The following is a 26,230-nucleotide window of genomic DNA, read 5'->3' as shown; positions in this document are numbered from 1 at the left end:
TTGGCCCATGCCGTGTTGACGACCGACCCCACTACAACTTCTTCATCAAGTCGGGTGCCCTAATCTACCAGGCGTGTTAACAGCCTAAGACGGCATGAGGCTGTGCCAACCTTCTGCTGATGTCGTTGAAGCCATTGTAGATTCCGTCACCGTGCGTCTGGAATGAGACAGAGAACTCCCAGCCGAGAATAAGGTCACAGTGCAAGGGATCTGGGTTTGTCCTCGAACAAGATCACCCACATAACGCAAAACAAGATCGTGGTCGACTACAACCCATTCCATCCGCAAGCAAGCCTAAAAGTCCACAGATTATTCACTCATAACATAGGTGCCATCATCCACACTAAGTGCCCCATGCTCGGCCCTTCATTACATAAGCTATCCCTCAATGTGCAGGAGGAGATAACAACAGATCTCGGTAAGTATGAATTTTTTTTTAATATATTATTTTATTAATTTTACTTATTTAATGTATTTTTTAAACTAATACACTTGTTTTTTTTTTTTTTTTTTTTGTCTATTTTATGTTAACTTCTCCATCAACATGGAGTGCATGGGTATGTCCAAGTATATAAACTGAGTATGGACTAGATGGTATAAGGAGTGGAAGTACGAGCTACACATGTACTCTCAAACTTTTGAATCTTCTGCTAAAGCTCTTAGTGATCCAAATAGGAGTTGTTGTGCGGTCATTTTCAAAGCCCTGAATTTCAGGTAATTAAGTTTCTTTTAAAATTCAAATCCAATTTTATGGTTTTTTCAATTTTTTTTAATTTAATTATTATTTTTTAATTCACAAAGAAAATCAACGCAAAATAAGGCTAACCGAGAAGCAAAGTTGTACTTTCATCACTCTGGTTCTCAACCCCTCATTTTTTGGGTCGAGGAACAGCTTGGGAATGGCTTCTTTTTCCAGAAGTCGAGGCTTAGGGGATACACATTTCAATTATGGAAACCAGGTGGTTAACCACAGTTAAGTAAGTATTTAGTTCAAGTTATAATTTCAAAATTCATTACACTTCAAAATTTTAAAATTATGATCGATAATATTAATTGGTTTCTCTTTTTTTTTGTTGGTTTCTATGTCGCAAAATAATGACAAGTACCTCGACAACCTCTCCCAGTAGTAACTAGACACGCCAATGAAGGAGCTGATACCTGATCCAAAGGTGTCTCTACAATTGCTTATGAACGGGGTTGGGTGATAGAAACACAAAGAGATATGCGCTTTAGGAGCGGGTCGGGTTCGAGACCTCGGTGGATCTTCTTACATCTAGCTCTCAAACTTCAAACAGAACGTATTCCAAACTCCAACAGCTGAAGTTGGAATTAGTGGCTTTCCGCTACCGAGAAGAAGAAACTCGGAAAGAAGAGCACCTTCAAGAAGTTGCGCACATGCGAAAAGAAGCGCAATGCTAGGGAAAGAAGCTAAAGCAATACATTGCTGGGATGGTCCGGGCAATAGCAGCCTCTAACATTAGCCTCCCCAATCCTCCGAGCGATCTTCAGCCGCCACCTCATCAACCATCCAGTAGTAGTTAGTTTAGGATACTTTACATATATTTGTACGAATATTCCAGCTTTATACGAATATTTCAGCTTAAATATAATTAAATATATATTTTTTTTTCAAACTGTGATTGTTTTCAAAATTTTATTTTGCTATAATTAAAACTAAATAACCTATTTAAGTTTAGATTTTTTTTTTTAAATTAAAAAGTTTGCCCGACAAATAATTTTGTTGATGTTGTAAACATTCCTAGTTTAAGTGTGATTGTATAAATCCTAGATTTAATTTGATTCTAGTTATCCATTCCTATTGTATCTTGTATTCCTTAGGGATGAAGGAATATCTTATCTCCTTTTACTACTATAAATAAAGGCACAATGTAGGAGGGATAACAACACACATTCTCCTACAATTCTACAAACACATCTCTCTTTCTTCTCCTTGTCGCTGGCCCTCTTTAACCTTGTCAGATAAAATAGACCACAACATGTTATTAGCATGCTCATACCGCTGCGCTTAGGAGTCTGACGTTAGAGAATTTTTCTGCATCAAACCAGTTCATCTATATCATCAAGCAATCAGGTTCTTTCAAAACAACGGTTTTTATCTCGATATTTTTGCAGCCCTGATGGCATGAACATTCACCATGATGCATGACCCGACTTTACGTTTTACGAATTTTAGATTCTACATAAATTGTGTATGCATCATAATCATAATTGTTGAATTATGTGAATTTGATATTTGCCATGAATTGCATCAAATATATGTATATGCATCAAATTGAATTCAATTAACATATTCTTATTTTGCATATGCATATAATTGAAGTGAATTGTATATGAATTGAAAAACAAAAAAAAAACAAAAAGCAATCGGAAACCACGGCCTGGGTTCTTCGAACCCATGACCTCGAGCACTCACCCAAGCCTGCAGCTTGTGGCTGAACCTTGCCGAAGCCGAGAGCTCCAGGTGCAAACTCAAAAAACCCGATACCATTGACAGTGTCCTTGTCCATATCAGCCATGGGATGGCCTGCAGCCACCACCCTCAACGTTTTGTTCATGTCGACGATGACCAGAAGTCGTCCCACACCGGAATTGGACCGAGATTCATCGAAATTTTTCTATAAACCCGATCCGAATTTCTAGGGTTTTACAACGAATGTCGAGATTTTTTTTTTGAATCTGCGTTTACCTTTGAGGTCTCCCACGACCTATAAACTCGCCCCGAGCACCGTTGTCCCAAAGCACAGCCGCCTGAAGCAGTAGCGCTAGCCTTCTTTCCCGACGAACGCACCCAGCTACGGTTGGGGTGTCTTTGGACCCAACACGAGTCCTATTGGGCTCTATTTCTCAGCCTGCTCCCTAATTTTTTGGGCTCCATCTTTCGGCCTGTTTTTTTTTTTTTTTTTTTTTTTTTTTTTTTTTGTGGCTCACTTGCAGTGACCCAAAAACCCTTTGGGTTCTCTGTTTTGGCCCAATGCATGTTTTCCCCCAACCTGTGAGAGAAAACAAAAAAAAAAAACAAAAAAAAAAAAATTTGGGCCCGTTGAAATTTTTTTTAGGGTCAGCTTTTAAGCAGCCCGTTTTCTCCTCTTCCCGTGGGCTTGCAGCTCCACCCGAGACACCCTAGCCCAATTTTTGGGCCTAGGAAGTATGGACTAATTTATTTTTAAGCCACCCGTGGGCTTAGTTTTTCTCTTGGGCCCCGAGTTTTATTCGCCTAATTATTTTAGGCCCAATGGGTTTTATATTTTTTACCCACACTTTAATTTGGCCCAAAGTCCACATAATTAAATTCAATTATAATTGTAAAACTAAAAGTTCTATTTTTTTTTTTTTTTTTTTTTGCATATTCTTGTTGCATATTTCTATATATATTTGTGTTTACCTGAATGAATATGTGAACCTGAAGCTCATAATTATTTCGAAACCTGAAGTTTCTTACAAACATGCCTTGTTTGAAAACCTGAAGTTTTCATTTAAAAAGATCGCGCATGAAAACCCGAAGTTTTTCATGCAAAATTAAACCAATACATGTCTATTAGAACCTGTATGTTCTACTCATATGTGAATGGATTGATTTTTCTCCATTACACTAACCACATCTTGTCCATCTATTTTGTGGTAGGAACATGTCGAATTTGAACAAACTCGACTTCACCACTTTGGAGGTCTCTGGAATGAACTACCTCAAATGGGTCCAGGATGTAAAGCTCCACTTCATTGCCAAGAACTTACGTCCTACTATTGAAGAAGAGATGGAAAACGCTGTTGGCGAAGCTGAAAAAGCCATTGCTATGATCTTCATCCGAAGACATATCCATGACACTCTGCAAACTGAGTATCTTGCTAAGAAGGATCCACGTGCACTATGGGTCACTTTGGCTAATCATTTTGATCACCAAAATGACACATTCTTGCCTAAAGCAAGACACGACTGGTAGTACTTGCGCTTTCAAGACTTTAAGTCTGTGAATGAATATAATTTTGAAGTTTGTCGAATCCGATCACTTCTCAAGTTTTGCAACGAAACTTTGACTGAAGAGGATCTCCTAGAGAAGACCTATTCGACATTCTCTAATATTGTCCTACAACAACAATATAAAGCTCAGAAGTTCACTAAGATCTCGGATTTGATCTATGTTTTATTTCTCACTGAAAAGCAGAACCAGTTATTGATGAAGAATCATCACACTCGACCTATTAGGGCGACTGCTGTGCCTGAAGCACAGTATAGCACCAACCAACAACCAAAACGCCAAAAGAGATGTGGTAAGGGCGGCTAGAAGCCATCACACCAAGGTCAACAGAGTCAAGGCCCATCTAAAAGAGGAAACAAAGCCCTGAAGCGCCCAAACCTCACTCCCAAGGCCCCGAACTTCAAAAATAAGGGCAAAGCACCTGAAACCATGGACGCGGATATGTGTTATCACTGTGGTTCAAATGACCATTGGTCCCATGTTTGCTGAGCTCCCAAGAAGGTTGTAGATGAATATCATTCTCGTCATAAGAAGTTTGAATCAAACTTTGTGCAAGTGGATGAACCGGAGATTACAAAAATGGAGGTTTCTGACTTTCAAAAGGATATCTCTATGGAAGATTAGAATCTTAGACATAGACTTAATTTTTTTAGTTGAAATAAGACAATGGGGCCGAATTCCACCTAGTGGCTGAACCCCTTCTTTGTTTATGGTTGATTTTTGAACAATTTTCCCTTATGTTTGGATTATTTGTTGCTGATTTTTTTTTTTTTTTTTTGGGATATTAAGTTTTAATCAATTACCATCCTTGAATAAATGAAATTATTTTGAATTGTTATTTGTTTTTATGAACTTTTATGCATGTGACCAATTCAAATTAACTTTTCATTCTAGGGATGACAAGTAGGAAAGTTAGTTGCTTGGAAGATAGTGCAACCACACATACAGTTTTGCGTGAACGCATCTATTTCACTAACTTCATACCTAAGAATGCACCTCTGACAACCCTCTCAGGCCCATCCAACCTGATAGAAGGATACGGTAAGGCACGTATAATGTTGTCCAATGGTACAATCTTGACCATCATTGAGGCACTTTATTCTCCACGTTCCAGAAGAACGTTGTTGAGTTTCAAGGACATTAGAGATAACAATTACCATGCTGAAACCCACGTAGAAAACGGAGTTGAATTTTTGTGCATAACTTCCTACGAATATGGCTAGAAGCGTATTCTAGAGAAGATGGAGCGTATCCCGAGTGGTCTGTATACCACGACCATACGCCCCCATAGAATGCCACTATGTGGCCGGCCCTACTAGTGGGACCGCGCACGAAATTACACTTTGGCATGATCGTTTGAGACATCCTGGACGAATAACAATACCTTGTATCCTCAAATCATCACACGAGCTTCCACTAACCCGAAGCTTAGGTTCAATCCAAGGAATCGCATGTCAAACATGTTTAATGGGAAAGCTTATTACTAAGCCTTCTTATGACAAGATTTATTTGAATCCTCCCATTTTTCTACAATAGATTCATGGGGACATTTACGGACCGATTCAGCCTCCCTGCGAACCATTTAGCTACTTTATGGCTTTGATTGACGCTTCCACACGTTGGTCACACATGTGCTTGTTGTCCACAAGGAATGCTGCATTCTTCAAACTGTTGGCTCAGGCTATCAAGCTCAAGGCTCACCACCCTGATTATCCGATCAAATCTATATGATTGGATAATGCTGAAGAATTCACATCTAAAAATTTTGATGACTATTGCATGTTGGCTGGGGTTGAAGTTGAAAATCATGTACTCAATGTTCACACCCATAACAGCTTGGTAGAGGCTTTCATTAAGCGCTTACAAATGATTGCTCGATCATTAGTCATACGTACCAAGCTCCTGATCGCTGCTTGGGGCCATGGAATATTGCGCACAGCAAAGTTGGTCCGCCTGAGGCCTGTTGCGACACAACCATTTAGTGCCCTTCAGTTGGCTACCAAATACGAACCCGATATATCGCATCTGCACATTTTTAGTTGTGCGGTATATGTGTTGATCTCGTCGCCCTTATGTAGAAAAATGAAGCCTCAACGAAGGATGAGAATCTATGTCAGATATGATTCTCCTTCGATTATTCGTTACTTAGAACCTTTGACAGGCAATCTATTTACCGTTCGTTTCTTGGATTTTCACTTCTATGAGACAGTCTTCCTGTCGTTAGAGGGAGATAAGAACGTCAACGTTCCTGAAGAACGACGCGAATTATCTTGGACAACTCCCACTTTGTCTCATTTAGATCTCCACATTGCTCAGTCTGAAACTAAAGTGCATCGCATATTAGATCTCCAGAGTATGCCAGATGCTTTCACCGATCTAGCACGCATGACAATATCACATATTCTAGCTGTGAATATGCCTACAAAAATGGATGTACCAAATGTATGACGGACTTCCCTCCTAGAGGCTCGGGACACCAATTCTGGTGATCCACGTATATTAGCGACTAGCCAATCATCTGCCCCTACACAAAAGTGTGGCAGACCCTTTGGTTCAAAGGATTCACACCCCCGAAAGAAGAAACCCACGGCACAAGGTCCTGAAAAGCCTACCATGAATCTGACTATCGCTTACTCATTCTATCCAACTCATGAGGAAATTCTAGATTATGGAAGCATCCTTGAAGAGACGAATCCTCATCCCAAGAATCGTGAGATTTTGGTCTATTATGCTAGCTTAGATGGTGTGTAGCGTATAAATGAGATGATTGTCAACGATGCATTAGCATATGTAATAGCTACTGAGATTATGTTAAGCGATGACATTGAACCGGGTTTCGTTGATGAATGTCGACGTAGAACTGATTGGTCAAACTGGAAACGAGCAATCCAAGTCGAACTTGATTCACTTGCAAAAGTTTGAACCTGTAGCTCCTACTCCTCCACATGTGAAACCTGTTAGCTACAAGACTTCTTGTTGCACAAGACTTCTCACAACGCCCTGGGATTGACTATAATGAAACTTACTCACCTGTTATGGATGTGATTACTTTTCGCTACGTTGTAAGTTTGGTAGTTTCCGAAAAATTGGATATACAACTGATGGACCTAGTACCAGCGTATCTCTATGAGGATCTTAATATGAAAATCTATATGAAAGTTCTCGAATGACTTACATTGACTGGTTCAAATATTTCCAAACCCTGGAACACACTCTCAATTCGGCTGAGGCGTTCATTCTACGGTTTGAAACAATCTGGAAGAATGTGGTATAACCGCCTAAGTGAGTATTTGACTAATCAGGGATATGTGAACAACAAACTATGCCTTTGTGTGTTCATTAAGAAGTCACATTCCGGATTTACGCTTGTTGTAGTATACGTCAATGACATAAACCTTATCGGAACTCCTGAAGAGCTCTAGAGAATTGCCGCGCACCTGAAGTCGAAATTTGAGATGAAAGATCTAGGTAAGACTTAATACTGTCTCGGTCTCGAGATAGAGCATTGTTTGGATGGAATCCTAGTACATCAATCGAACTATACCCAGAAGGTGTTGCGCCGTTTTAATGAGGATAAAGGAAAGCCTTTGAGTACTCCTATGGTCGTTCGATCGCTAGATGAAAAACGAGATCCCTTCCTTCCGAAGGAGGATAATGAAGAGATTTTGGAGCCTAAAGTTCCTTATCTAAGTGCAATAGGCGCTTTATTGTACTTAGCTCAATGCACTAGACCCGACATATCTTTCGCTGTTAATCTTTTAGCAAGATACAGTAATGCACTTACAAGCAGACACTGGACTAACGTGAACGACATCTTCCGTTACCTTAAGGGTACTACGGATTTGGGCTTGTTCTATCCCTATGAATCCTCGAATGGTGCCGCACCCAATGCTCTTCGAGTTGATTCTAGCCTTGTTGGTTATGCTGACACAGGATACTTGTCTGATCCGCACAAGGCACATTCTCAAATAGGTTATGTCTTTACCGTTTGAGGCACTGCAATCTCTTGGAGGTCAACTAGTTGCCACTTTGTCTAACCATATTGAAGTTCTCGCCTTACATGAAGCAACTCAGGAATGCTTTTGGTTGAGAGCATTAGTGGGCCATATTCGAAGCTCATGCGATCTTTATACTACCATTGATGTCCCGATGACGATCTTTGAAGACAATGCAGCATGCATCGAACAGCTCAAGAAGGGTTACATCAAAGGAGACAACACCAAGCACATGGCGCTGAAGTTCTTCTTTTCACATCAACAACAAGAGTATCAGAAGATTGAAGTCATGCAAATTCGTTCACAAGACAATTTGGCCGACCTCTTCACCAAATCACCGCTAAAGGTGACGTTTCAGAAACTTGTTCATGGAATTGGTATGCATAAACTTTATGATTTGTAACTTTGCTATTTCTCTTTAGAATTATGTCAAACTCAGGGGAAGTATCATGTAGATACTTGTTTGATCTTAATGTACTCTTTTTCCCTACAATTAGGAGCATTTTTCCCACTGGGTTTTTGCTACCTAACTAGATTTTAACTAGGCACCCACCTTGGGCTGGTCATATCCCTAATGATGTCCCGTAGACATTTCTTTTGACTTTGCATTTCTCAAACATTTTTCCTTAGACTATGGATTTTGTCCCTCTTCGGGTTTTTGCCATAGCCTTAGGGTTTTTTAGTGAGACATACTACTTATGCAAGTTCGTACCTTATCGAGAATAAGTGTTGTTCCTTAGAATCAGTGTCGATGAGTCGACTTCCTCAACTTCTACATGATGCTAAATCTACCTTGAGTATTTACACATTCAAGGGGGAGTGTTGTAAACATTCCTAGTTTAAGTGTGATTGTGTAAATTCTAGATTAGATTTCATTCCAGTTATCATTTCCTATTGTATCTTGTATTCCTTGGGGATGAAGGAATATCTTCTCTCCTTTTACTACTATAAATTAAGGCACAATGTAGGAGGGATAACAGCACGCATTCCCCTATAATTCTACAAACACATCTCTCTCTCTCTCTCTCTCTCTCTCTCTCTTCTCCTTGCCGCTAGCCCTCTTTAACCTTGTCAAATAAAATAGACCACAATAGTTGAGCATTTATTCTGTGTTTTTATTTTATTTTTCCTTTAAATTAATTGCCTGACGAAATTTTTTTGTAGTATTTGAAACTGTTATTGGCACGATCAAAAAGTCATTAAGCACTCCGCCTTAGTATTCAAATCTCCTTTGAGCACTTCTCACGCCCTCTCTTTCTCCCTCAAGTAATGTTTGAACTCTCCTCAAATGGCTAAAATTCTCAAATTATATTTTAAAGTAAGCTAGTCTCTAACATGTCCAAAATTTAACAATTTTCATGATCATCAACAGAAGTTTCCAACATCTGAACTCATTACCAAAGCAGTTGAAGGGCTAGATTAAGTGCACCTTAATTTGGGATTAGCACTTAAAACAGAGAAAACACCATGGTTACAGTAAATGTACATTGAATCAAAGTAGCTTTGAGTAAATGTGCATTCAATCAATCATTCTATAGGTGGACTATAAATTCAAAGATTTGACTGACTGAGTGACCCCTTGCCCTGTGCTGTATGCACAATCACAAAACAGCTGAAACAGTTTGCCTTGATTTGCACTATGGGAGGCTTGGAAGCACTCTTGAAATAAGCACTTCCATATGCTTCTGTATAGTTGCATCCATGGGTGTTGCCCCCACCGACACACCCCAAACACACCCCCCACCCCCCCCCCCCTCCACCAAAAAAAACAAACCAAAAAAAAAAAAAAATAGTATATGTGTGCCCTTGTTTTAGCTTGCATGCTTGCTATCTTTTCTCTTTCTTTTGTCATGGTTCACATTGTATGGTAATAAGCAGACTGCATTTCTCAAGGTCCCATTTCGGGGAGAAAAGGAATCAGGAATGACCTAAAAGCCATGGAGAGATCCGCGTCGTTTTACTTGCCATAATAAAGATATTTGAATCATTGAATGTCATCTCTCATTTTAAATTTGACCGCACAACTTTCGTCTCTTTCTTTCGAATAACTTTTAGGTGTGCTAAGAAGACGATCATATGATTTTTATTATCATTTTACTCAAACTATAAAAGGTAGATTTTTTTGTATTAAACATGTCTTTCGGCTTTGTTATATTATGCAAAATAGCACACCAACGTGATTTCTATTCGCAATAACCATTAAAATCCCTCCCCTCTTTCCCTCAGACACTTGCACCAATCACCACACTGTTCTCTGTCGGCAGCACAATATTTGAATCAAATTCTCCATGCTTGATGATGTATCTGAAACAGAAGAGCCAACTTTTTTCTTAGCTGACTTTGTTGAGTTATTCCAATTTGGATGAAGTCACGTCTCTACAAAAGTGGGTAGCCACACCACTGTGCTATATATATATCAATATATTCAATATGCATGCTTCTGCTGTCTGCGATAATAAAGGCCGACAACGAGATTCACGAGTCCTCCTGCTTTTTCCATCAGAATTCAGATGGCCAACACTTGTCCTAAACATATCTCCCGATAAACGGCAGTGGGTCTGGAGAATATAAACAGTCCCTATATTTTATGCACATTTGAGGACTGTTAAAGTCAATTACGCACGTGCGCGTGCAGGCGGTACTTTTGATGAAGTGATTGTTCCTGTTTAATGAGCAATTTATGTATAAAAAAATTAGATCTACGACGGATTCTAGCTTTTTTTTTGTTGATTATTACCATCAACTGTTGTGACAAATTATATCACAAAATAAGGCACGTATGGTTACAGAATACGGCCTCATTGTAAACATCTCAAATTATTTGAAAATGACAGGCATAAAATGTGAATAACATGTTCTTAAAAATTGTGAATAAAAATGTTATAAACTCCTTTGGAGCTTATGAGGGAAACATAAACGTTTTGCACACCATTACAACTCCTAGGACGTCTAAAATCTTAAAGATATGAGATATAAGAAAAGTATTTAGAGAAAATAAAGGATTATGAAAGGTGGTGGGAGAGGGGAGAGAGGAGAGCGAGTTTTTTATATTCGATTTCAGTTTTCGCTTTTCTTTTCTCGTATATTTCTTCAACATCTCTCCAACTATCCTTCGTTCATTCATCCAATCAGCGGCCATTGATTCGAGCATTTTGGCCCCAACAAACAAAAAAGAGAGCACCTTCAACTCGGAAATTTCACGATGGGAATTAAAAATAACAAATACATCACTGAATATGAGCATTAGATAGAAACTAGATTTTTGTATTTTGAATTACAACAGAGCTAACGATAAGCCAACCATTCTAAAAATATGAGGAAGGCAATCATGTGTTACAAATTTACAACACAATGCAACAACTCTCTGCAGAAGAACACTACGCTTAACAGAGTCATCGACAGGAAAACTGACGCATTACTACACATCTTACAACAATCGATCTGAGGTAATCATGTTATGTATGTATGCACATCAAATGCGGAGCGAAGGGTGTAAGAATATAACACTTGTTATGAATGCTGTAAGTGGTGGATGATCGGTCCCTAGCAATATGCAGAAGCCATTCCAAATTTCTTAACATCTGAAAGGCAAGTGGGAGACCGACGTGTATCAGGCATTGCATCAACTTCTAGTTTGGCTCGAAAGGCATTGCCATCAGACATTTGTCTCACAAAACGAGTAAAGTGAACCCAATTATGAAATTCGAACATGTTCTTGTCCATCCTCACAAAGTTGAACGAAAACGAGGGCTTTTCGAGACCATATGAGTAATACTTTGACATCCTTACCACCTGTTGCAAAGATTCATTGTTCAAACTGGCAGCAGAAGTTTCACCTTCCAGTGGTATATCACACACCCTAGCAGCTGAAAGCAACTGTCTGAGAAGGCCTTCCGAGCTGCTGACGGGGTTCATCTTCCTCTCTTCCTGATCTTGCAAGTCAAAACCTGAGCAGCACAAAGTAAAGCTGTACTTTGCCAACATGCGAGCAATTGGCAAGTATCCATCTCTTGTTGAAGTATTGTAATAGCCAGCTGTTAACTCGGACGGATGAGACTTAGTGCGGTAATGCCAGTGCATCCCAGCTAACTTTACTGACGTACTAGTCTCTGTACCCCGGAAAATGGTCTCAGTTTCCCTGCATATCCTTTCACCATGCAGAAGCAGCATTCCTGAGTACCATTCAAGAAAAAACGTACCATATGATGTATTCCAGGATCCATCATCACTTCTGAAGAACTCTGTCAGTTCAGGATCCTGCATTAAATTGGCAGCACCAATAGGGCCTCCATTTCCCCATTCAGGCATCCCAATCTCTCTTGCACATGCATTGAGAGACGCAAGCATATACTGGCAAGGGAATTAAAGACAAAACGAAATCAATACAGGGGCAAATAATATGATTATCAGGAAAAATGAGTAGCAAAGACAGTCACTAGTTCATCCTCATTCAGGCAGAGGCAGAAATTCATGTATTAGCTTGTAAACGAATTCCCTCCTACCTTGTCATAGCACTGAAACTCTCCAAGCTCACGAGATCGCCAAGCCCACGTTAGCTTCTGGGTAGGGCAAGAAGGGTATCTTAATTCACCAGCAGGCCCCATCCCAACTTGAATTCCCTGCAACAAGTAAGCACTTAATTTAACTGTTGGGGATTATACCAATATGACTATAGCCTTGATGTGCTCAACTATTCACTTCACATTATCTTACTGTTATGACAACACCAAGAAAAGGTCTGAAAGTGTCTCTGAAGTTCCTCATAAAATCCGCATATGCTTGAAGTGGTGAACGTCCCCGCAGAACAGGAAGCATATCACACCCGAGAGAAAGGTACTCGACATTTCTTCTTCCAAATCTGTCAGAATATACTAAATCTGGATCTTTATCAATCTCCTCAAGTACCCACAGAGGAAGAGGAATCCTTCAATGAACAAAAGGACAAAGATTCAGCATCAGTGGGTTTTAAACTAGCTAACAGAAGATTCTTGAAAAATACAGCTAAAAAGTACTAATGGGGAAAGAATGACAGGCAATCTGAAATCTTAATGGAACAACTCAATCACTAAAACATCAGGCAATCTGAAATCGTTAATGGAACAGCTAAATCTCTAAAACATTACTCACTTCATAAGTTGTAAATGATATTCCTTGGGTACAGTACAAGGACGAAAGTAGAACATGTAAGAAGCAAATTTAGTTCAGCGAAACAGTTCAACAAAATGACGGAAAAAGGTAAATCAGCCAACTGGTCTTACCTGCTACCTTTAAGCCTCGAGCTATATCTCAAAGTGACATGAGCTTAAATGCATCGGTGCCCAGTAAGTAAATATGTGATCCCAATTACAAGGACACTCGAGGCATCTCAGAAGATCCGAAAATGAACATCACCAGGGGAATTGTTTACGATAATATAACCCTGATGTAAGTTCTTGTAACTTTCTACCTTAGATAATATATTATGCAGAAGACACAATCTATGAAGATCAAACGAAAATCGCCGTATATTTTCCTGGAACCAATGAATCCTTATAGGGTGACAAACCATTCATTTCATATTTCAATTTCAGAATTTGCAGTATACTTCCAATCCTCAAAAACACAATTGGTCAAAAGAAACAATACAATACAAAATTAATACTGTTTAATTACTGGAATTAATAAAATGGAAAATTCAAGCTTTCGATTGCAGGTCCTTATTTAAGATTCCAAACCTCATGCAGATAAAGAAAACGCAGAACCTAAAACTAATTCAACAAAGACCAATTAGTCATATAATTAAAGAATAAATTAAATTAATTGAAACCAGAGAAAACAAATACAAAACTGACCAATGAGTGTCCTCCGGCCCAGCGCCGCACTGATGAAACGCCAAGACGGCCCGAACCTTCAATCCGCAGCGTCGAGCCAGAAAGACGATCTCCAAGTAGCCTTCCCAATTGTAAAGCATGGGTCGATCCCTCTCCACCAGACCCCACCACACCTCCATGACCACGCCTTCCACTCCGGCCACGGCCAGCGCCTTAAACGACTGGACCATGGCCTTGGGCCTCCGGACAGCGCCCAGTGGCCCAACGGAGTCCACAGGCAGCGTGACGAACACTGGATATCCTCTCCGGCAGCGCTGCGGCGAGAATCCGTGGAAGAGCTCGTACTGGAGGTCGCCGTTGTCCGGCGAGACCGAGCCGCCGGCATCGGAAGACTTGGACGAGTTGAGACGAGCGGAGAGGGCGAGCCGGCGAGTTAGGGGGTGAGGTTTGGCTCGGTGAGCGCGGGAGAAAATGGAAGGGATGCGATTAAAGGGGGAGGGAAACTCGGTGCGGGTGCGGCAGAAGGAGGCGGAGAAGGTCGGAACTGGTGGAGATGCGATCGCCATTGATGGAGGCTCGCAATTGTGGTTAGGGTTTCGGGAACCGGAAAAAGGTGGTGGGTGTGGTGGTTTTGTTGGGGGAAATGAATGAGCGAGCGAGAAAGTGTGACGGAAATTGCGTTTGCGGGGGTGAACGCGGGCGTATGCGCACACACACTCCCACAGTCCACTGTCCACAGCCACAGGGCGCGACAAGGTGTGGGGAGAGGGAGAGAGAGAGAGAGACTACCAAATTATCGCATTTCCGGGGAATATGGGCTTTTGTTATTAGGCCCCTTTTGGTCTTTGCCCCCACTCAACAGTTTGGCTACGACTGGGGGACTTGCATAGAACAGATTCATCTTTACAGCGGCATCCGGTCTTCGAACAGTGTCTCGTGTAGTGTATAATCTTTCACAGTATATTATTTTAAAACAGAACGTCACAATAACAATCAATCCTTTTCATTTAAGTTGATCTTTGAAAGCTTAGCAAGCAAGTAGGAAGAATTTTGAGAGAGGACTTTGTAAATTCACTTGCTCACTCTTGAATACATTCACACCGTACAAAATAGCAGTTTCTCCCTTGTCGATAACCGACCGTAATTTTATCCGACTATGTATATTTTCGCATGTTATACCAAATCCATAATTTCTAAACTGCTAATTTAACATAAAATTACTCACTCATCTTGTCCAGCAGTTGAAATTCTATAAACTTTCATCGAATTATGTACAGGCAGCTGCTCAATGTTCAATCACTATGGACACGATATTACCGAATACAAGATCATAAGAAGGCAACAATAAGGCAGCAGAAGACGAAAATTTGAATAAAATGCATGAGATTTAACATTTGACTTGACAAATATTCCTGTGAGTACAACAATACGATTGCCATTTGACTAAAATGTATGCATGAATTTTGCCCAAAATATTCTGCGGACGTCGCCGATCCTACGTAACAAGCAAGTATACAGGACAGGACTACAAAACTCTTATCACGATTTGGCATGCGATGTAACAATGCAAATACTTTAGAACACCAAATTCAGCTGAGGAAAGAAAAAGATATGGGGAGAGAAAATGCAGACACTTGTACAGAACTGCTCAAGGGCCCTGATTTCGGCGACTTCTGAACCAAAAACTATTACCACCATCAACTTCAGACACATGAAACAGCCATTCTCTCGTCCCACAAAAGACAGCAGCGGCGCGGGCATGATGGGGTACTTTTTTTCCTCGGACACCAGTGTACCAGTTTCTCTTTTCTATTTATCTCTTTCTGCTAAGATAGCAGAGACACAGAAGTCATCACCGCCGACTTCGTCCAATGCAATGCAAGCGAAAAATATTTAAAAAATAAGACGAAAAAACCAACTCCCCAATGCTGACTTGGTATACTGACTGACGTTGGCGCAAACGTCTCAGCCCAAATACGGTGATGACGTGACTCTCATGATATGCAATCCCAGACCCAACTCAAGACACCCAAATGCATGTACGAATGAGAATATGCTATGCAGCAGTCGCCTCAAAAGTTAGTTGCCCGACTGATAGCAATCTTGACCCATTCTGCTGATTCCTTAATCGAAGGATCATCTGACATGAGACATTCATTTAGGAACTCTTTGGCTGACATAGATTGCATAATTAGCGGACCAACAGCACTACCCAGCGTATCAGCGAGATCCCCAAGTAGCCCAATGGCAGTCTTTATCACCAGATCATCCCTGAAAAAGCAAACAAAAAAAACATAAATAAATACCATAAACTAATACAAAAAAAAAACAAACAAACAAACAATTGTAAACGAAAGTTATAGTATATGTTCCAGATGATCTTACATGTCTTTCTCTATGTATAAACTATCCAAGAACTGAAGAACATGCGGTGCATACGGCATCAATAATTGGGTCTTTGGGGAGCCCTTAAATCCTTGCAAGATACCAGAGTACGCCTCCATAATTCCATTTCTCAATGTATTTGTGTACTCTACCATATCATCATCCACACCTGATGTATGGGCAGATAGCTCTGCGGCACTCTGAAGCATGGGCATAGCATACATCAAATACTTCTCGAAATTCTCCCCAATTGCCAAAGCTAGGTCACCAAAGCATGAAAAAATTGGGGGCTTCACAGATCGGTGCAATTGGTTGCTGGACAAATCCTTGAGGAGCTGGGTCATAATCCCATCACAATAAGGCAATACCTTATCCTCCAAAGCCCTGCATACATCCCCCACCACACCAACGGTGATGGCGCAAACCTGATAGTCCTCAAAATTCTGGAGACCCATTTCCAAATATTTATAAAACTCAGTCATGTACTTAGCAAAATCTGAGCCTGTTGAATAGACAAGAGCTCCAATGGCAAGCATGGCCTCCTCATGAGCTGTGGCACTTTTACTCGCAAACACTCTCAAGAACAAACCCATCATCTGGTCAGCATACTGCATGAAGACATATTTTGTCGGTTCAGATGACCCAAGCTTCTGTATGATGACCTGCAAGCAACCACAAAGAAGGCCTTGTAATTCATTCTGCTTCTCCCTCTCATCAGCTGAAAGCTTTTCCGCCTCAAGTGTCTGGTGGAGTTCCATCATGATGACAGGAATTAACTGCATCACCAATGGAGCAGTCTCATCAGTGGAACATCTTACTACTTCATTCAGAGCCTCATAAGCTGCAGTTCGCAAGCGGGATTCTCCAGCATCTTCTCGGTGAGTGACATCTAGAAGGGCTCGGGCAATATCCTGGAAAAAGGGAGTCAGAGGAGAGGAAGAAGGTCCTGCATCCTCAAAACCCTGGGCAAGAAAATAGAGTGCACCACAAGCTTTCTCAGCTACATTTGGAACATCTTTCATGCTCTGAAGAAGAACTGTGATAATCTGTTGGCAATTCGCTTGGGTTATTATGGGTGTCTCCAAAGTTGACCCATGAAGAAATTCAAATATTCTTCCAAGAGTCCAACCAGTAGTGTCCTTCACATGGTTATTTGGATCATTCGTCAAAGCATTTAGCATGAAAGTCAGAGCAACATTAACTAGAGGCATGAGCTTTTCAGGGGATGGACCTTCCAAAATAGAACCAAATGCGTATGTGGCTGCCTCCCTCTGCCTCCAATTTGGCTTTGTAATATTCTCCTCAATAAATGGCATTACCAGTGGAACAATATCGTCTCCAACTGTTCGTGCTACCAAGCCCAAGCAAGTTCCACCAGCCATTGCAACATTCCAGGCCACTTCATCCTGATCTTGATCCTCTTCTTGCTTAAGAAGAGTCTCCAATAGTAAAGGAATTAGAGCAGGAAGTGCTTGCTTGATAAAGTAAAAGCATGGAATAGAAGAATCCCCCGTAAAATCACCCCCATATTCTTCTAATATGTCAATCTCCTCATCACAGATTGAACTCCAGAACTCAATGGCTTGAAGTGCAACAGGTTCCTCATCTTCCTTCACAGCCTTAGCAGTGATGCTAAATATATCTTGTATATACGGAGCCAACTTCTCGTAATATGTTGAAGAAATAGAAACCAAACACTCAAAGGCTGCCTGTCGAATCTTCACTTCAGGGGAAAGAGTAGCCTCACATACAACTCTCACTATATAGTCACGCTCCATATCATTTGAGAAATTTGCCTGAGCAAAACCTAAAGCATTATGCAAAGCTCTTGTGGCTGCAAGCCTGACATCATTGTTAGTCTCAGTAGAGTTCATGCCCTGAACTACAGCAGTAAGCATTTTATTCACTTGATCTTGCTCTACAACATCTGGGGATACTTCCTCGCATATGTACCCAAGAGTTTCAAGAGTTGCCTGTCTGGTATGAGCTGGAAGTTGATTATTATTCGATAATAGAGCTTCTATCAGTTCAGGCCACTGTTTAAGTGGCAACTCAATCCCGGCAAGCTTTGCAACAACTTGAGATGCAGTTGACCGAGCATCATGGGCAGGAGAAGAAAGGGTCTTCAACAAACAGGCTTTGATCTGGGCCTTCACAGATGGGTCTAAGGACAACCATCTTTGTCCGAGCTCAAACTTCCTATGTTGTTCTTTGGCATCCAAAGCATTCTTGAGGATCAAGCCCGCTAGTTTACGACTCTCAACAGGCTTCTCATCATTGGCCAATTCTCCAGCAAGAGAGAGCAAGAAACTTGGAAGATTTTGTTCTTGAAACTGTCTGAGGCTATCTTCGGCATGCTTGCGTACATTCCCATCAACTGCTTGTGCATTTATAAGAATTTGGGTAACCTCCATCGCCATTTGAATCTGAAACCAATAATCCAATTAAATTATTAATGATACCAAAACAAATTGTAATCACACATGCATTAACATTCGCACTGAGTCAAACTGAACTTCGTAAAGTTCTATAAATACATCTTATAAATCACAATTTAGGGAGGAGGCAGATGCACTAACCAAGTAGCACTACGCATAATGGAACTCTTTACATAAACCATTTTTGTTATATAAAGGCAAAAAGGCATTTAAGGCCTAATGAAATAAATCTTGAATCAACCAACAAATCATCTCATCTACGATTCAACTAGCAGTTCAAATCATGCAAATACAAATATCAAACACATAGAGGTATCAGGACAACTCATAGGAACAGAGGTTGAAGAGGGAGGGTATCAGGACATTGGGAACACAGAAACTCTGTGATAGAAAAAATCCTAATAATCCAAAATAGATCACAAAGTGTCCCACAGCTTATTTATCAGAACTATTACTACGCGACAGATAATATATGGGACGATAATCATCGATACCCAATTAACTTATGCATCCATTAATCACCTCTACTCACAACAATTAGAAAGAACAACCCCCTTCATTAATTCCTCATAAAACCCTAGTTTTGCCAAGAGAAAAAATAAACACAACTAACAACTTATCAAGCATAACATTTCTCCTTGTTACCTATTCCGAAAATGTTTCCAACTTAGCAGAAATGAAACTAGAAATAACAGTATAAAGTGCAAACTGAGTCGGGAGAACTATCAAAACACTAGAAGCAATTAGATATCCAAAATTATGGACGCATTCACTTTCCCAAACATAATTTAAATTGATCAGTCATAAAACAGTTAAAAAAAATACTAATTCCAAGATCAAAATTAACAGAATAAGCAGAAAACAGTTTCAAATCTTGATTAAAGATATCATATCCGAGCGAGAAAACTGGAATCAGAAAACACAAAAGTGCCAGTAAACATACACAAAAGTGCCAGTAAACATACACAAAAGAAAGGATCGAAATTCGAACACACTAACCCCCTCCACTAATCCTCATAAACCCCTAGTTTCGCTAACCGAAACGAAAACACAACGAACAATTTATCAAGCATATCATTTCTCCTTGCTAACGTTCTGAAATCGCTTTCCAACTAAGCGGAATCGAAACTACTAATAGCAGCATACGGTGGACACTGAGTACGAATACTACCAAAACCCTACAAACAATCGGAAATTCAAAATTATCGGCTCCTCCACTTTCCCAAACAAAATTTGAATTTCAAACACAAAACAGTTACAAAATTACTGGTCCTAACACAAAAAATTAACATAATAAGCAGTAAACTAATCCAAATCTCGGATCAAAGATTTCAGATCAGAGCGAGAAAACTGGAATCGGAAAACGAAGAACTGCCAGTAAATGTTACACAAAATGGAGGATCGAAATTCGAACTTACTCCGAGTTGGTGGGTGGACCCGGTGACAGAGGGAGCGAGTGATCAATCCCAGTCGAAGACCGAGTTGACGGAAGAAGAAGAAGAGCAGAAGCGGCGACTCTGAAAACCCTAGCAGAGTGTGGGAACGAAAGCTAATATGCCGATACTGTAAAAGCTGGGATTTGCAAAAACACCCAGCGATATCTTAATTTTTATATATTTTCTCCAAGGTGTCCACGCGGAGTCTTCGGCGAGTGGGAGCGTGTGGTTAAAGGTGGAAGGGGAATTGGAGATGGTTTGGTGGGCCCACTGGGTTCTGGCGAGGATGGGCTTGGGCTGGCGGTGGTTTGATTGGGCGTGGTTCGTACGGTATTGTAGTCCGTGTGGGATTGGGTGTCGCTGTATTATTTAGCACCGTTATTATTACAGTTGTTTATTTAATTTTGTACGGGATTGATCCGCTGTAAGGCGCTGGTGAGTGTTTGCTTTTTTTTATTTATCTATACTTTTGTGCTTCGTTTTATATTTTATGAAAATTTCTACAAATATCATCTGAACTACTAGGTGTGTGCGCATTTTGCCACTTAAATTAAAAGTTTCCTACAATTACCACTGGACTTCATTTTGGTGCCAATATACCAGCTTTAAATCCAGTTTAAAATTAAATTATCCAGATGTAGTTAAAGAACAAAAGTTAGAATTTCAGTCAAATAAAAGTGTCGATTTTGGTGACTAGAATATCCCCAATGTCTGGTAAAGGAGTTTATGAGGAAAAATGGTCAATTTCTGCATTAAAAGTGAACATCATGTTAAGATAGTGGAGCAAGCTTGTGCTCTTAGCAAAGACCAAGAAACCATAACGGGAAAGTGATGCGTAGAAAGTACGAGTAAATTAAAGTAAGAGTATAAACAAAAGAATAAAAGAGTAGAGTGGGCAATGAGTATGATGAACCATAAATAAATGTATGTAAAGGAAACTAAAATATCTAAATATCCACAATGTAAGTGTACAATGTAACACATCCAAATATGTTAATACAAATATACTAAGAATAATCCCTACACTGATGGGGAAAGATATGCCACCTAGCCTCGATGTTAAGAGGGCGCAAAACAAAATGTGTGAGTTGGCAATAATAAAGATTTCTAAAAATCATTTCTCTTTCGAACATACTAACCGCTCGCTATAAACCCACATAATAAACAAAACCAAATTACATATAAGTATGAAAAACCTAACATTAATGTAGAAGCAGTATTACGATAAATAGGGCAAGTCACTTAAATCCTCAGTATAAAATCAACAAGAGAGATCCAACATGTAGAAATCACAATACCATGACACCGATGAAAATCTATTGTTACAGGAAAGCAGATAAATCACAAATCATCAGTAAAACAAATATGGTATGCTCATTAGAGAATGCAAACACACTAGATCATACAGAAATCAGTAAAACAAATATGTGAAACTGACGCTAAACGTATACATACGAATCCTAATTGTCTAATGTAAACGAGTATAGGTAGGCACCTATAAAGATTCAATATGAACATACATGTGAAGCTGATCTTAACCTCGTACAATACTATAAACACTGTGTAAGTATACATAATGAGTGGATAAATTATATGAAAACATGTCATAGATAACTCTCAAATCACAACTGTCACAAATCATAATATTGCATAAAGTATTAACCAATAGAAAAACATTCCAAAGTAGGGCTCACAAGGTTATAAATCACATCATCGTCAACACATAAATCATTTGCATTATCTAAGTAAAAGCAAAGTATGATTGTTGACCCTCAAAATTACAAAACCTACGTGGCGCGCAGGCCGAGTAACTAGTAAGCTAACTACGTCCTTCGGTTGAATGCGGGGCGTGCCAACTCGTCGGCCGAGCTCGGCCGAGGAGTAAAATTTGTTGATGTCGCTTTGAGCGCGTCGTTGACTTCTCTATCTTGCGATTGCGACCGAGGAAGGAACACTCTCGGTCTCTGGGTTCTACAGCCTGAAGACAAGGCTACTAATTCTGCGGAGTTCACAAATCGTCGGAGCCCGATTCGGTCACTGTGATTATATTCGTAAGAGTATAAGCACGTCGAATCGAGACCAAACTATATGGGCACAGGTACTCGAACGTGATGTATGTCTTGATGGTAAACGTAGTTCGGCCGTCGGAATGCCGAACCCTGAAACCTACTTGCGAGTATCCAATCATAAAATAACTCGGCGTCCTGTACGCCGAACAATGCAATTCGTAACACCTGACTATGCCGAAAAGGCTAGCACGGTGACCTCTGCCAACAAAGGTTCGAGAACCCTTCTCGGCCGAGACTTAGATAGATAACCGGTCAACCTCGACGCAGTGTTGTTTATCCAAACTGAAGGTGCTTCTCGGTCGGCTGATTCTGTGGCAGCAGTGCTGTTTATCCAAACTGAAGATGCTCGCCGGGTGCTTCCACAGTGCTGTTTATCCAAACTGAAGGTGTGTTGGCAGGAAAAGAAAAGGAAAAATCTCAAGGTGTTTGAGAGGTTTTGCGCAGGGCAATTGTATGCTGATTTTGTGTAGGGCTTTTCTGTTGCATGACTTCTTGTATTTATAGTACCCCATTCCTTGAAACCAATTCCGATTTGGATTGGGAGTCCTTGTCCCATCTCGATTCTAACTCGAACAACCTACTCCCACTGGGATTCTGAATTTTCCTTCTTTTCGGGACCCCATTCCTCGCCGGTCGAGAATCCTGGTCGTACTAGGATTTCTTCGACCTTTTCTATTCATCCGGACTACTTGGGATAAGATTTGGCCGATCCTGTCAGCTTACCCAGGAGTTATTATTCGGCCCATAGTATTTATCATCACCTTGGGCCGAGCACATCCTGCCGCTCGGCCCAACAATAATATTTTGGGCCCAAACAATGATATAAAGGAAAGCGATTATTTCTGGATCCCTTCATCCTAATCCATCAAAATAGGGAATTCGTATCATTGAAATTTGATCTAACAGCTGAAGTTATTATAACTTTTAAAGTGAGCCCATGTTTGAAGCGTTGGATCAAATTTCAATGCAAGGATTCCTTGATTTGGTAGATTAGGAGGAAAGGATTCGGGGATAATGCTTTTCTTGATATAAATGCATCACATAAAACCGATTCCGATAACATATATTAATAATATAGTAAGAAGCAAAAGGCCACTCAAGATACACCGTGTAGTCATATTTGCCTTACCTTGCATGCTCTTATAATCCTTAGGATACCACTCTTCAGATTTTCCAACCCAATTCAAAAAAAGGTTGGGTTGACTGATCGAGTTGCCTGGTCCGTACCAGGTTTGGGTCGAATTGACTCAAATCTGGGTTAGGTCGTCGCTGTGCACGCCGGAATCCTCATCGGATTTTATTCTTGGCCATAAAACTTTATAGTGCTGCTACGCTACCGTCCATCGTCCAACTTCCTATCAAAGAACGGGGTTGCTCTTCATTCCACAAGAAAACATTGGTGGTGCTCTCGAAGGTCGATTCCTTGCCGTTTGGTTAGAATCCCCTTGCACGTCCTCAGTGCTCTCGTCGGATTCTAGGTTTTCTCGCCGAAAAAGCTAAAGACTTTTCTAGGTCGAATATGTGGCATTTCTCAATAAATCAACCATGCAATATATGAAAATTCATCTATTCAATGATATTTATTGAATGGTAGTAACCACGAGGCTTACTTTTGCCGTTTCCGGTGAGAGACTTGCTAGGAAAGCTTCTTTGCGTTAGAGCTTTTCGAATCGGCATCTCGAGTTAAGTTTCTAGACAATGAAAACTCAAGAAAGATTCGTGGTGACGAGAAGAATAAAGTGATGGTAGTTTGGTTGTCTGAAATTGCCTGAATAAAGGCAATGGCGCCATTGTTGTTGTCCCCATGGTTGTCGAGGAAGAATGGAAAAGTGAGAGAGAGATAGAGAGAAAGAAAGAAAGAAACAAAGAAGTATGGGAAAGCAGTAATGTTATTCTTACCATGTTTTTATACCACATTTATATACCACTTTATGTGACATCTGATGTGGACAACTACATCATTTAAATTAATCATAATTTAAATTAAATTAAAAACCATTTAATAAACCAATAATTAAAAAAAACTGGAATTAAATGGTGATTGTGGCATACGAGGAGTCTTCTCCTTCCTTCCCCGTTTCTTCTTCCAAGCTAGTTTTTTCACACTATTTTTTTTCACCCTTCATGTTAGTGTGGACTACCACAATCTCCAAAAGAACGCGAAACTTGGCAAGAAGAGCAACAAAAACAACGCAATTGTGCGCAATTGCTGCCACCTAGGTCAAGGATAATCTTCAACAAATTGTGGTCGATGGGGAAGGGGCATGTAGAGAACAAGAGCTAGGAGACATCCATAAGTTCTCATAGTCCAACTTCGAACGTTCCTGGCAATTCAAAGTCAGTTTCAAGACACCAAAGGCATTCCATCTCCTAAATCGAGGTTGCAGGGCTAATCGGAATTGAACGAGTTTGGAAAATTCCACTACAAGTATACGACAAGGTTCATTGAAAAAAATGATACATGTGTACCAATAATCCAAATAGGGGAGCGCATGAACCTTGCTGTATGAGATTTAATTTAGATTGTGGTGGATTTGACTGACCTAAAAAAATGGCGTGGAAGAAAAAAGAAGCAGGATTGAACGGGGAAGGAAGGAGAAGACTCCTCGTATGACACAATCACCATTTTATTCCAGCATTTTTTTAATTATTGGTTTATTAAATGGTTTTTAATTTATATTAAATTATGATTAATTTAAATGATGTGGCTGTCCACATCAGATACTATATAAGATAATATATAAATATGGTATAAATAGCATTACTGGTGGGAAAGTGAGGGAATGCTAAGAAAAGAGAGAGTGGGTAGGTCCAGTGGACCCAAAACCCAAATATAAATAAAATAAGGTAACAAAATTGTCCATAATTCTCATGAACGAATGCCTTGAATACTAAAGTTTCATAGAATCTTTGTTTGTACTTCAAATTTTGTTTTGCTTGCACACACGTGTTCGCATCATTGGGTATTACAAGAATATACTAAGATGGTAGGTCATACGTGTCACGAGCACGAAGGTTAACCACTTCGGAATTAAAATACAGTACGAGTTGTAACATGAGCAATCTGTCCAGAGGGTTTTCAGTGTTATCATAACATGAGTCAGTACACCACCTATCATAATACAAGCGGAGAAGATTTTTTTTTTTTTTTTTTTTGGTCAAGTGTCCCTCCACTTTTATCATGACACGTGATATACTTGCCTATGTTTCAAGTACATTGGAAATTTCTCCAATCTGTCATGCAATTCACGTAAAATTTAACACACAAGTCGTTTATGCACATGCAACATTCAAAATTTTTTAAAGAAAAATAAAACTTTTTCACACTTTTTTTCCTCAATTGTAATTAACCAACCTACGTGGTACGTGATATGAATAAATTTTTTTTTTCTCTCAATTAAGAGAGACTATATTCAAGCATTGTGCAATAAATTCAATTATATTCATATGGCATAAACTAGCTATATAATTTATTTTTGAACATCAAATTGTTACAATGATTTTAAGAATCTAATCTAGTCTTTCTTTTTCACACATGGTTACTGTTTATATGTTGGTTCCAATTTTGATCTATAAATGAAAAAGAAAAATTCACATGCAAAGCATGTGTGAAAGTTCCGAGTATCTTTAATAATAACAGTCTCTTCAACTTTTAAACAAAATGATTCATCAAACCAAACGTAAACCCTGCTTTTACCGAGTAAATGAATCGATCTTAAAAGTTGATTAATCCCGTTACCGCAAAATGACATTTAAATTTAATGCACAAGGTCTACTATAGTATAAGAAAACATATTCCAAACATGAGATTAAATATAACTAAGTTCTCTAAAGAAAACGTAAAACTTTTCAATGAATTTGTCAGAAGAGCAATCAACACCCTTTATACGGCGCGTTTCATATAGCCTAAAGCGATACTTGCTTCTTAAGCTACAGGCACTTCTCACTCTTCACCATACACGTAAACCCTTTCACGAGATCCAACGGACCAGACGATCACACATGAGAGTCGAATATGATTGGCCAAGCTCCGAGGCCTCGCAATCTGATTGGCCCACGTCATTAGAAATGACATGTTTCCACGAATTGCCATCATCAGGTT

At 39.8% G+C, this 26,230-nt stretch overlaps 2 protein-coding genes and 1 pseudogene across 2 annotated transcripts; 1 reads left to right on the top strand and 2 right to left on the bottom strand.

The window, feature by feature from the left end:
* The first annotated feature begins 3,647 nt into the window (after positions 1 to 3,647).
* On the top strand, positions 3,648 to 4,619 carry LOC148691179 (uncharacterized; annotated as a pseudogene).
* Positions 4,620 to 11,217: 6,598 nt separating this feature from the next.
* Positions 11,218 to 14,703, bottom strand: LOC137713249 (beta-amylase 1, chloroplastic). The gene is made up of 4 exons (XM_068452541.2): positions 13,822 to 14,703; positions 12,704 to 12,914; positions 12,493 to 12,609; positions 11,218 to 12,340 (listed from the first exon to the last, which is right to left on the bottom strand). The coding sequence occupies exons 1-4, from the start codon at positions 14,364 to 14,366 to the stop codon at positions 11,534 to 11,536; spliced, it is 1,680 nt and encodes a 559-aa protein (XP_068308642.2). The 5' UTR covers positions 14,367 to 14,703; the 3' UTR covers positions 11,218 to 11,533.
* Positions 14,704 to 15,166: 463 nt separating this feature from the next.
* LOC137712701 (importin subunit beta-1) lies at positions 15,167 to 20,272 on the bottom strand. The gene is made up of 3 exons (XM_068451835.2): positions 20,042 to 20,272; positions 16,186 to 18,611; positions 15,167 to 16,071 (listed from the first exon to the last, which is right to left on the bottom strand). The coding sequence occupies exons 2-3, from the start codon at positions 18,603 to 18,605 to the stop codon at positions 15,873 to 15,875; spliced, it is 2,619 nt and encodes an 872-aa protein (XP_068307936.2). The 5' UTR covers positions 18,606 to 18,611; positions 20,042 to 20,272; the 3' UTR covers positions 15,167 to 15,872.
* Positions 20,273 to 26,230: the final 5,958 nt, after the last annotated feature.

Source organism: Pyrus communis, chromosome 14 (genome assembly GCF_041283825.1).
Source record: "Pyrus communis isolate YQ-2024b chromosome 14, ASM4128382v1, whole genome shotgun sequence".
NCBI classification, from domain to species: Eukaryota; Viridiplantae; Streptophyta; class Magnoliopsida; order Rosales; family Rosaceae; genus Pyrus; species Pyrus communis.
The sequence above is the reverse complement of the archived record's forward strand: the minus strand, read 5'-3'. Positions and strand labels throughout refer to the sequence as shown.